Source organism: Dioscorea cayenensis, unplaced genomic scaffold (genome assembly GCF_009730915.1).
Source record: "Dioscorea cayenensis subsp. rotundata cultivar TDr96_F1 unplaced genomic scaffold, TDr96_F1_v2_PseudoChromosome.rev07_lg8_w22 25.fasta BLBR01000173.1, whole genome shotgun sequence".
Taxonomy (NCBI): domain Eukaryota; kingdom Viridiplantae; phylum Streptophyta; class Magnoliopsida; order Dioscoreales; family Dioscoreaceae; genus Dioscorea; species Dioscorea cayenensis.
The window spans coordinates 75049-88262 of NW_024086564.1; the positions used below are offsets into that span (position 1 = coordinate 75049).

The 13214-nt window shown below is 31.7% G+C and overlaps 1 protein-coding gene and 1 long non-coding RNA gene across 2 annotated transcripts; both read left to right on the forward strand.

Moving 5' to 3' along the window:
• The first annotated feature begins 332 nt into the window (after positions 1 to 332).
• On the forward strand, positions 333 to 8844 carry LOC120253715 (putative disease resistance protein At4g10780). The gene is made up of 3 exons (XM_039261980.1): positions 333 to 555; positions 4613 to 7542; positions 8584 to 8844. Exons 1-2 carry the CDS (start codon positions 358 to 360, stop codon positions 7535 to 7537), a joined length of 3123 nt encoding a protein of 1040 aa, XP_039117914.1. The 5' UTR covers positions 333 to 357; the 3' UTR covers positions 7538 to 7542; positions 8584 to 8844.
• A 751-nt stretch (positions 8845 to 9595) lies between these two features.
• LOC120253711 lies at positions 9596 to 10621 on the forward strand. The gene is made up of 3 exons (XR_005534382.1): positions 9596 to 9708; positions 9823 to 9883; positions 10541 to 10621. It is a non-coding gene; the product is annotated as an uncharacterized LOC120253711 (long non-coding RNA).
• The last annotated feature ends 2593 nt before the right edge of the window (positions 10622 to 13214 follow it).

The window sequence follows — 13214 nt, forward strand, 5'->3', positions numbered from 1 at the left end:
GGGGAAGTCATGGGCTAATCTCTCCCTACAGATGATCGCTGTTCGTAATGTTAATCGCTCACATTCTGGGATTCCTATCTTATTTTTTTCATCGTATATACATATCTGTACATCCCGAGCTTCAGTGTTGTTTAGATCTTGTTTATATTCAGTAAAAAGTGCACTATATCTATTATTCAAAAATATATATATATATATAGAACTGAACATTAACAATAAATCAAAATATCTCTTTAAAAAAAAAAATCGTTTTTCTATTGAGTGTATTATATATATATAAGGCCCTACCTCATTGTTGAAGTTCATTTTCATGTTTTCAACCATTCCACAAATCAGTGAGGTTTAACTGTGAGAAATATGGACATTGTGAACACTTACTTGTGGTCTGCTGTCCAAGAAAAACTAAACTCCATTACAAGCACAAAAGATTTATTGGATGAAGTGGAGAGGGCATTGCAAGATCTCATGGATAATTATGTCCTTGTAGATCAAGAATTAGTGGCAAATAGGCATGGGATGCAACTCACACCTCAAGTTCAAAGATGGCATGACAAGGTTTGATCTAGTCTTTTCTTTCCATACAACCATAATATTGCAGTAGTTAGAAAGATTTCTTTTTCCTTGTGTATCCTTCAAAATAGGCCTGATTATGATGCGATTCTGTCCCCCTGATCATGACTAATCATGCAAGTTTTATAAACCCAACCATTTTTAGGGCCTCAGAATTTATGTTGAAACATCAAAGAGCGCCTTATGGCTTTTTTCCTCTCTTCCTGATCTCTAGGCTCTCTAGCTAGTTTCTTTGTCTTCTATCAACTCTTCTTCTCTTTCCAACTTTAATTTATATATGTTTCTCAAACAGAGTTATGGTAGAATTAGTAGCAATACAGCTTCCATCATGCTACCTCAAAATCTATGGAGAGTGAATTAGGCAAAAAAAAAACATAATCTTTTTTTAGGTTATAAGAAGCATGTACTTAAGATAAAATCAAAGAAATCACCAAAGTGTTAGTAGTCCAATGATACTTGTAAAAGCGAGTGATGATATTTCAAAGATCCTAACTTCAAAGACACATGCTGCGCCTAATATGCGTTTGGATTTGCGGCCAAAATCTCTAAGTGGGTTTGTAACCTAAATCTTGGCTTGATGAGAGTAATAGTCTATTAAAAAAAATATTAAGGCTTGTGTATCATGCATATGAAGATATGAAGTCAATTTTGGTTTGTATCACTCATATAACACACACATGTAGCAGTAATGTTGATCTTTCTTTTTCTACTACTAGTGTGGCATAACTTGCCACACGAGCTGCTATATGTTTTTTTTTAATTAAAAATGTAAATATTTTAGCATAGTAAAAAGTTTGTAGATCTTTTATTTTTTATTTTTCCAAATTTATAAATATTTAAAAAATACTATCTTTTATTTATTTATTTTTTAATTTTATTTTGTTGCTCATGTGATAAGAGATTTTTGAAAAGTTAAATAATATTTTAAAAATAAAAAATTGTATTTAAAACTAATTTTTATAATTTTTAAAAAATTTTAGAAAATTTAATATCTTTACAAATTTATTTTTTACAAATTAACAAATATTTTTGTAATATTTAGGATTAATTTTAAATTTTTCCTTGTTTAAATTCTACCCATACTATTTCAAATGGAAAATACTACTTTTAATTATATTATATTTTATTTTTAAAATTCTACCCCATAATATTTCAAATAAATTAAATACAAAAATTAAATTATTATATTAAACAGATTTGATGTTGAGTGATAATCATAAATAACATGGCTAGTCAAACATCAATGCTCAAATATTTTTTGTTTTTAATTTTTATATATAGATATATTTTTTTTATTGAACTTATCAATACATAATTATCAATTTTTAGGATATTAATATAATAACAGTAATAAATAAATAATAAAATAAAATAAAAATCTTAAAAATGCAATTGCTCTCTCTCAAAAATCTCTATCATTGCAGCTTTATGTCAATTTGTGAGTTTTTCTCCCTTTACTCAATCATTCCAAGTTTATGTTTTATTTTTCTTTTATAGGTATTTATCCTTATCCCTATTTGTTTTTATATCTAATTTAATTTGTTTTAATTTTTTGTGTGATTATTTGTTGTGTAAAAATATTTGATATTTGTTGAATGATTATTGGATATTTGTTAAATATTTGTTCCATTATTTGTTATGAAAATTATTATGAAAAAACGTTAGATATTTGTTGTGATTAATTGTTATGAAAATTTTGATTATTCAGTAGATTTTTTGTTGAATAATTTCTGCATTTAATAATTAAATTAGATTGTGAATATGTTTAAAGTTGTTTCTTAATTGCATTATTTGTTAATTTAGTGCTTAACTAGTTGAGTTAATCGTAGGGTTTTTAAACCTAAACCAAATTTATAGATGGATATATATTTTAGATTTTTAAAATATTGATTATTATAATATCAAATTTGAATTAATAGAATTATGTAATATTTATAATTTTTTAATTTTAATTCAACACCCTTTTAATAACATTATAAGTTTTATTGGTTAAAGAAAAGCATAATTTCATGGTAGGGCAAAATAGAAAACATTTCATTAAAAAGAATTAGTTTTAAAAATTCAAAATAAGCAGGCTCTTCAATTCATAGGGTAACCAAGTATGTTAAAGGTATTTTTAGGAATTCTCATGATTCTATTAAATGACGTATATCAATTGAACTTTTTAATTCAAAAAGCAATTATATTAATTTGATTATTAATTAGTCATATTTTTTTAAGAACATACAAAGGCTTTCAAATTAAATATGTTGGGAACTGTATAACTTAAGAAACTTGATTGAACTTCTATATTTTCTATCTTATAAGTTGAGATCCCATAAGTATTCTTGCTTCTATATTTCTCTCTAATAAGTTGAGATCTACATAAGTAATCGTAATATATAGAAACACCTTTCGTTGATCACAAAAAAATTTATTTCATCTCATTCAAATTTATGCAACTTATTTCTAGAAACAATGCAACTTATGCCCCCAAACAATAGGTTCATGTGCATGAAATTTATTAGACAACAATTCTTTGCAAACTTTATTTCCTAGAAAATCACTTTTAGCCATGTTTGCATTTTGTAGGAAAAAAAAAATTTATATTTCTAGGTCCTACTGAAAATCATGAAAATATTAGCTACTTGGTTAAGATGTTTTTTTACTTAAGTCGTATTCCATTCTTCTTAATGCGTTGTTGAATAAAATAATAGCTTGCACCATTATGCTTAATTACTATGATCATAAAAACTGAGTTTTTTTGCATAGACTTGAGTAAGCTTCCCTTAAATTAATATCAAATTAGTTCTTGAATGATACGCAAAATGTTATTTTATTCCTTGAACCCAAATTATATTCAAAATTGCCCTCCAATTGATTCATCATCCCAGCTTTTTAATTTAGTCCTTAGGCAAACACTACCATTTGTCCTGATAATTTACTTAAAATATTGATTATTTGGACATTAGGTGGCACTTGACATAGGAAGGACATTAATTATAGAAGATAGTCATGCTAGATTTTTCTTCAAAGCAGAAGTACATGTACAACTCTATGAAAATTTATATTTATATTATACCCATATCAAAATTAATATTTATAAATACACCGTTAAGTTCATTTTTGTATTTTTATGAATATTTACATATATACCCCCATAAAGTTTATATTTACACTGATAGCCATATGAAAATTTATATTTACAATTACACCCCAAGAAAAGCTCATATTTGCATATACACCCTATAAGAATCATAGTTATATTTTTAAAAGAAAATTTCACATATAACCCGTACATAAATTTAAATTTAGTATAAACCTATATAAAAGTTTGTATTTGCATATACACCATATAAAAGCTTATACTTTTATCATACAACCCCATAAAATGCATATTTTTGTAATACCCATAGCAAATTTATAAATATGCTAATGTACAAAAGAGTTTAATCTAAGTGGTTAATCCACCTATTAAAAAAACATAACAAATTTATAAATATGCTAATGTACAAAAGAGTTTAATCTAAGTGGTTAATCCACCTATTAAAAAAAATTACATAGGTATAAATGCCTTATAAAAGTGCCTATTTGCTTATATGATCCCTGGTGTACATAAAAGACATTTTTTTATGGTGTATTTGTGCAAACATACAACAATATAGGAGTTAAGAAAGGGCATATGTATATATATATATATATATATATATATATATATATATATATATATATATATATATATCCGTGTGTGTGTGTGAGATTTAATATCAGTGCATAAGAAAATATGCAACTATTATTTATTTACATTAAACAACATGGAAATAACATGAAAATATTCAACCATTTTTAATGACCTCTTACATTTATTGATCTACATCATTTATTATTATTATTATTATTATTATTATTATTATTATTATTATTATTATTATTATTATTATTATTATTTTATTTTAGAGTTACTGATTTTTTTTCATCAATGATAAGTTATTGATCTACATTTCTTATTTTTTTTTTATTTTAGAGTTATTAATTTTTTTTTATCAATCACACCAACAACCAGGTACAACTCCATGAGAGACAAGATACAATGAATCAGTTGAAAGTTGCTTATAACAACAGAGGTTGCCTTCTTGGAAGTTGCTCTCTTAATTTGTGGGCTAACTACAAGATTAGCCAAAGTTTAATCAAGTTATATAAAGAGATCAATAACTTGAAGACAGAACATGATGCTTTCAAAGAAATAACAGAGACACAACCTCCAAGAGCAGTTTTGGAGATTGCTACTTCAGTGACTCTTGTGGGCAACACTATCAAGCTAAATCTTGAGAAAGTTCGTGGTTACTTAGTAGATGACGATGTATCCATGGTAGGGATTTGGGGCATGGGAGGGGTCGGAAAGACAACTCTCTTGAATGAAATCAATAACTCATTACTTGGTGGTGATACTAATCTGGGGTTCAAGTATGTCATCTCTCTAGTGGTTTCAAAAGAACCTCAATTTGAGAAGCTTCAAAATGAGATATCTAAAAGGTTAGGATTGCCTTCTGACTCTGGGAAAAGTGACATATTTGAGTTTTTGAAAAAGAAGAATTTTTTGCTGCTATTAGATGATATATGGAAGAGAGTGGACCTTCCTAAAGACCTTGGTATTCCACTTCCACTCCGTCAAAGCCAAAATTCCGAAAATAGAGGTCAAAGGTACAAGCGGAAGGTGATCTTCACAACCAGAGATGATGATGTGTGTGCTCATATGAATGCTCACAAGAAGATCAAAGTTGAATGTTTGGAAGGAGAAGAAGCATGGCATCTTTTCAAGCAGTTCGCAAGTGAAGAGATCATTAATTCCAATGTTATTATTGAACAACTGGCAAGGAAAGTTATGAAGAAGTGCTCAGGTTTACCACTTGCCCTTAAAGTCATTGGTCGAGCCACGTCGAATATGAAGACACCTGAAGAGTGGCGTCACATGCTGAGGTCGTTAATTAAGATGGATGTCAGGACTGTTACTGGTATCGAAGAATCATTGTTTCACAACTTAAAGGTCAGTTATGATAATTTGGCCATTGATACTCTCCGACAATGTTTCTTGTGTTGTGCTCAATGGCGTGAAGGTATACTCATTAAAGTCTCTGATCTCATAGAGCATTGGATTGGGTGTGGATTGATCAGTGATTTTGGAAACATGGGGGAAGCCTTTGACGAGGGATATTCTCTCATTGCAAAATTAAATGAAGCATGTTTGTTGGAGTTTTTCGATATTGATGAACGTTATGTCAAATTGCATGATGTGATTCACAATATGGCACTGTGGATTGTGTTCGAGTGTGGGAAGAAAAAGAACAAATGTATTGTTGGTGCAAGTGTTAATGACTTAAGCCAATTTTTAAATTGGGAAGCAGGCAACTGTGAGGAGACAGAACTAATATCGTACAATGGTCCTTTCTATGGCGATAGTCTCCCGAAATTTTTAAGTGATCAAAATATTGACGAAAAGGGCCAAGTTTCTGTTGCAGCGACTTTTCCTAGATATCCTAATCTCAAGAGTTTATTTATGACTGGATATTGTAGATGTGAAACAAGGGAAATGATGGTTATAAACTTTTACCCTCATATGCCATCTCTCACACATTTGAACTTATTAGGGGCACCTATCACGGGTCTTTCAAAAGAAATTCGATTTCTTGTTAATCTTCAATACCTCAACATCAGCCTCACAAGCATTCGGTCACTTCCACCTGAACTAGAAGAGCTGAAGCAATTAAAATACTTCTTCTTCAGAATTCCATCTTTTTTAACTAGTGAAGGTAAATGTGTTCCAATTAAAGCTGATGGATTGTCTGCATTATCAAGGTTGCCCGAGTTGCAAGTGCTTGATCTTTATGGAAATACTTGTTTAGAAGCAGGTGACTTGAGGATATTGATGGATAGGAAGAGGATTAAAGCGATCAGTATGGATGTGGAATCAGTCGAGATTCTTCGACTTCTTAAAGATTTGCCGACTTGGCGAATAAATTTGGAAAACATACATGATATGCCTACCCTCCAGCTTTGTGACTTGAGTTACAAACGTGATGGTGAGGGTTTGATGGAGTTACACATCAGTGATTGTGGCTTTGAGGACTTGTTGATAAATGGCAGTGGGGTCAGTCTAAAGCAAATCAAGTTGAGTGGTCTTCCAAAGCTCAAGCAAATCAGTTGCCCAAAAGAAATCACTCGGCCAACAGAAGCATTTCGTAGTGGATGTTTCCTGAAGTTGACATATGTTTCCATTAGTAATTGTGATTCTCTGAGGAGTCTTTCGTGGGTTTTGCATCTCCCATGCCTTTGTGTATTGGAAGTAGACAAATGTTTAGCAATGGAAGAATTGATTGACCCTGCAGAGATGCAACAAGCTTCATCATGCCTTCCCAACCTACAATTTTTGAAAATCAAGCAAATGCCGAACTTAGTGAGCTTATGCACATGTCTATTGGATTTCCCTGTTTTGTCTAGACTTTGGTTGAAATTTTGCCCAAAGCTCGAGCAAATCACTCGGTCAACAGAAGCATTTCCTAGTGGATGTTTCCCGAAGTTGACAGATGTTTACATTAGTTATTGTGACCTGAGGAGTCTTTCGTGGGTTTTGCATCTCCCATGCCTTAGGATATTAAGTGTAAGAAATTGTTCAGGAATGGAGGGGTTGATTGACCTTGCAGATCAGATGCAGCAAGCTTCATCAGGCCTTCCCACCTTTCCTAGACTACAATCTTTGAGCATCTCACACATGCTGAACTTATTGAGCTTAAGCACATGTTCATTGGATTTCCCTGTTTTGTCTATGCTTACGTTGAAAAGTTGTCCAAAGCTGAAGAAAATTCCTTTCAAGTCATCCATTGTCAATAATAAATTCGAACATGTGACAGTTGACAAAGACTTGTGGGAGAGTTTGGAATGGGAGGACACAACAATCCGATCTCACCTCACCAAGTTCCTCAAGGCAAGATGATTCAGGTAAATAAATTAGTATGTCATGCAAATTTATGTTCAAATCATTGATAGTGGGCGGTTGGGGTATCCTTGATCTCCAGATTTTCAATAATGCTTTTTTAGGAAAGTGGTGGTGGAAGCTCACCACCAAGCCGGTCTCCTGTTGGACAAAAATTGTCTTTGCCAACTATGTGATAAGAGATGCTCCTGATATTCTATATCATCACCCACCAAGAAATAAATCTTTCTTCTGGGCTAGAATTAATACCATTCTACCTTCCTTTCGATTCTGCATATCCAAATCAATTGGAAATGGCGACAAAACTCTATTCTGGTATGATAAATGGCTTGAGGGTCAATCCCCAAAAGACCGTTGGACATCACTTTTCTTGGACTGCTCTTACCCTTGGATTACTTTAAGACAATTTATTGGCATAATTAATTCCGGTTGTAATCCATTCAGGACAGCCTCTGTTGTTGACTTTACCATATTAATGAATTCTATTCCGGACTGTGCAATTGATCAAGAGGACTCTTATACCTGGTCTCTTGATAAAAATGGAACCTTCTCTGTCAAATCTTTCTATAATTTCTTAATTGATGGAGGAATTCGCAGTCAACTTTATTCCAAATTCTGGAAGACAAATACTCCTAGTAAAATAACTCTATTTTGTTGGCTTGCCTGGGAAAACAAAATTCTTACTCTCGATAATCTTTTCAAAAAAGGTTGCAATCCTAATGCTCATCGACACATGTATTCTATGTCATAATAACTCGTAAAAGCGAGATCATCTTTTTATTGATTGTTCGTTTTCGGAGAGAATTTGGTCTTTTCTCAAGGTCTGTTAGATGTTGCTACTCTCCCATTCTCTGTCTACAACATCTGGACCACTTGGATCCCCTCCTTAAATTCTACCTCAAGGATACTCTCGGACCTATGCACTAGAGCCATTTTCTGGAACATCTGGCTGGAACGCAACAATCGTATTTTTAACAAAAAATATTCATCCATTACTTCTATACTCAATAAGACAGCTAACATGCTTCTTTCTTGGATTACTGCAGACTCGGTGCCTTTTCAGCAGGATCCATCTGATGCTGCTCAGAAGATCAAGCGTTCTCTTAACTTCCTGAGCTCCAGATCCACTGACTCTACAGGAGAAATGGCGCATATCACAGACCGGGAGTAATATGCTTCTCTTTTGTTGCTGGACTGGCTTTTGTCTCCAGATGGTGGACTTCGTCAGCTCAGCTCGCTATCTTTTCCCTCATCTACATTATTGTTGTTTTTTATTCTAGTTCTGTTTACTGTTATCCTCATCCATGGTGAGGATATCAGCTTTTATTATTGTTGTTTGCCAGTTTGGTTTATCTTACTTCTGTACTTTGTTCTCTTTGTTTCTCTCTTTTTTCTATTAAATTTATGGTTTATCCACTTTATTCAAAAAAAAAAAAATCATTGATAGTTGAAAATAATCTTTATTTTAAATAAAATTTTTTTACAACATTTTTATATTGAGAAGTAATTATTTTGTCTATAAGAATTGATTTTTAATTATTATATATGTGTGATTTATTGTAATTTTTTTATTTAATAATAAATTTTACTTTTATTTATTTTTTTTAGTTGATACACTATCAATTTATCTATCCAAAGGATGGGAAGCTAGAAAATCAAACCATTATTGATTTTTTTTTTTGTTGTTCAAAGATGAATGGTGGGTGCAATAATTTTATTAGATATAGAGTGTAAAAATAGAGTTATGGTAGATTTATAGGTGGATCTATGAGTAAAATAAAAATCCATATTTTTTTATTTTTAAATTAATTTATGATATGATAATAAATTATAGTTAAGTTTTTTTATATTTTTTCTGATTTAACTTCCTTAGAAATGCAAGGTAAGCAATCAAATAAATAGAAAAACATAATGGATCAATTGCGGTGTAACGGATGATCCGAAATCAAACCCGTTCCCCTTTTAGATCGGATCCGAATCATGGTTCTTTAAGGATCCGACCCGATAAATTCCAAAACCCTCCTTCTCTCTCTCGTTCTCTCTAGGGTTTGTTGTGGGTGTTGCAGGAAGGGATGACGAGGGAGGAGGCTGTGTTCTTCAAGGAATGCAAGGATAGAGCTATCAAGGATTTCATTGTTGGCGCTTTTGCTTCTTCAGCATTGTTTGGATTGGTATGCTTTATTTATAATTTTCGATGAAAAAAATTAAAAGATCTTTCCTTCTTATAATACTTAATGTTATGACCATCTATGATATCTCTAAAATTTGATTTTATCTTTTTTGAGTATGTATGCAATGCAGCATCTAGGAGCTTGGTTCCTTGGCATAGGTTTAGCCTTTCCGCTGGTGAGTTCATGAACCATTCTTCTAATTTTATGTTTGTTTTCATTAAAATTGACTCATTTTCTCTATGCTTTTCTATTCAAATACTTAAATTCGCCACCTTTTCTAAAATGAAAAGAGATTGATTAGTAGTGTTGAAATATTGATCTTGTAGTTCTATCTTGTATCTTAAATTAATTGGGCTTGTGAATTATCCAAGTAATTTAATTTTTGTACGTGTCAAGCTTCAAGTTATTTCTCATGCAATTGGATTTGTGTGTGTGTGTGTGGAGCTTATGTTAATTGTGGTTCATGAAGTGCCCAAGCAGTTTACATTTTCTATTTGCCTTCAATCAATTGAGCTCATGAAATTGGATTTTTGTTTGTGGAGCTTCAATTAATTGGGCCTATTAATCATTCAAATAATTACATTAGTGTGTGCTTATCTGGAGCTTCGATTAATTTATTGCATGGATTATAAAAAAATTTACATTTCTGTTTACAGTTGTGTTGCATTTCTCACTGTGTGGAGTTTCAATTAATTGAGTACATTAATTGTCAAAATAGTTAAATTTGTGTTTTTCTGTGTACGGCTTCAAATAATTGGGCTCATGGATTATCCAAAAAATTACATTCTCTGTGTGTGTGATTCTCTAATATGTGATTCTGTAAATGGTGCAGGTTCTGGTATGTTGGTAGGAATGTGCAGGGAGGTTTAATCATTCATTGGATGTTTTTTTTTTTTGGGAAAGAGGAGTGGGGCGAATCCACTAGAGACCCAGGGACGTGCACAAGCCTCGGTGGAACAAGTGGGGACGGGGCCGCGCTCACGTGAGCGCTGGAACCACCCGTACATAACCACTATTCACAACTCCCAGAAATGTGCCCTCAGCCGAGAATCGAACTCTCACCACTCGGTGAGAGCTCTATTGGCAACCCGTGTACCAATAGACCCGGAGATCATTGGTATTCATTGGATGTTTGCGTGGATAAAATTCTAGGGTGTGATTGGGATCGCATGAAGTTGGTTTTGGCAGGCATGTAGGTTGTCCTTCTCAATTTATACATTTAAATACATGTATATATGTTCCTGCATTCTGCAACACCATCTGCAACTGTGGCCTTGCGTAGAGCTCTCCAATGCACCATGCGGCACACTTAGATTTCTCTATCTGTGCACCAGCAAATATGTAATGCCAGCACCTCCCTGATATTATGGAAATTATTGGTTATGTTTGTGATTTTCTAGCATTTCTCTCTGTAACTTGATTACCCCGGTCCAATTTAAACTATGATTTATTTTCTATTGAATATCTGTAAAGTATTATCACAAGAAGGGGTTGAATTTCTTTGTTACATTTATGTTTGAATGTTCAATTCAGTATATTTGCTGAAAGAATTATTTATTGGATACTGAATGCATGCCATTTTTGGCAGAATCATGAAGAGGCATATGTATAATCCATCACGTGTGAAACTTTTGAGTAAACATATGTACCCAGAGGAGGTATTCAATGACCTGAATCCTGATCGTGCTTTCACATTATGGCGATTCCGGAACATGTACATAGAGGGAAATGATGTTCAAAAGCTCCAATACAACAAAGTCGAAATTAAAAAACTCTAACTCAAAGGAGCAGCCCAAGCAAATCATTGTAAGTATTTCATTCTCTGATCCTGCCGGACACGTTTAACTTCATTTTATAGAACATTTATTAAAAATTCTTTCCTTTGGAATACAGAGCAACCAAGGCAGTGATATGATCGCAGATCCTCTCGATTGCATCTTTGGTGATTTGGAAAGTAGCAAGGAAATCTCTCATTCAAACAATGTCAGCAAGCGATCTAGAAGAAGACTACGTGGCCATAAAAGAGCTCATCACTATTACCATCATCATCGTGATGCTAACCAAATGTAAAATTTTTGTCACACATGACATCAAAGTGACCGCTGCTGGTGAGTGTTTAAGACACCAATCTGGTTTTCTTTGATAGAGGGCATAAAAGAGATCATGTTTATCATCCAAAAACCAAATATAATATGAATCCATAATGTGTTTTGTTGGGTTTATCTTTGTCTAAATTAACATAAAAAAAACCTGATATTTTGTGAAATCCCCAAATAGTCTGAATTTTAAATCTTGAGGTATGTGTGAAGGTTAAAGGTGAATCACGGATTTTTCCATGTATTTAAAGATCTTTATGGGTTTGAAAATATTGTGCGGAGAAATGGTTGTGAAATACTTAATGGAAGGGAAGACCATGCTTGTGAACACTGATCGGAGTTCATATAGCTGGTGAAAGTGCAACCAAAGCTACAATAGAGGGATTAGTGATGAGATGATATTAGCTTATAGTTAGATACAGTAGATTTTTTAGTTGCAGTGCATTTGAAAATTTTTGTATTTTTTGTATTTGAAGATTCAAGAGAATGTGTTTAGTATTTGGAGTGCTAGATTATTGAATTTTACGTTTGGTTAGAAGGAGTTGTAGGCTTGGATTTGGAAAATATATGTTTAATTTGATATATTTAGAAGATATGAACAATCACTGTTACTTTCATTCTCGGTGATCTAATTAGGTTTTATTAATTATAAAATATTTCTGTAAATTTTATTAATTATAAAATAAATGTCTAAGTATATGTTTAATTTATTTATTTTATAATATATGGTTATGTTTTTGTTGCATTAGAATTTACTTTATATATGAGTAATATTTATATTAATTAAATATAATTATCCTTCTAGTCCTAAAGAAGTATAATTATTATTATTTTTTGTTAAATATTACGATTTTACTTATCAAAGCATAGAAAGTAGAACATTAATGTTATGATTCATCAAAATATTTGGAGGAGTTGGAAAGAAAAGGTGAAAGTAAAATAAAATAAGCCGCAAAAGAAATTCAGACTTCAAGTCTCATGAAGAAAAATAATTAATAATCATATAATGAAAATGAAATAATTGAAATTCTTTTGGCTTTTTGTTTCATTTTCCAGAAAAAAAAATATATCCCAATCAATATGCAGTGTACAGTGAATGAGAGGAGACTATAGATAAAGAAAATACTGAGTAAAATCAATGCATTGTAAAGATGGGAAAAAAAACAACAGAAGATGGAAAAAGTAAGATTTATATTCGGGAAAAAGATAAAAAGTAAAAAATAAGATTTATATTTGGCAAAAAAATAAAATAAAATAAAAAGTAAGATTTATATTCGACAATAAAATAAAATAAAATATATTGGGGGGATGTTTATTTCCACTTGATGACTTTGATATAACAACTTTATATAAATTTGTGTTTATTAAGGCACATAATAAACTTAGAGAGATGAAACTTGTGTTTATAAG

Excerpts from the sequence above, each read along its gene's own strand:
- LOC120253715 (XM_039261980.1), top strand. The coding sequence starts at position 358 with ATGGACATTGTGAACACTTACTTGTGGTCTGCTGTCCAAGAAAAACTA. Across the intron at positions 556-4,612 it reads TTCAAAGATGGCATGACAAG|GTACAACTCCATGAGAGACA; the intron begins GTTTGATCTAGT and ends ACCAACAACCAG.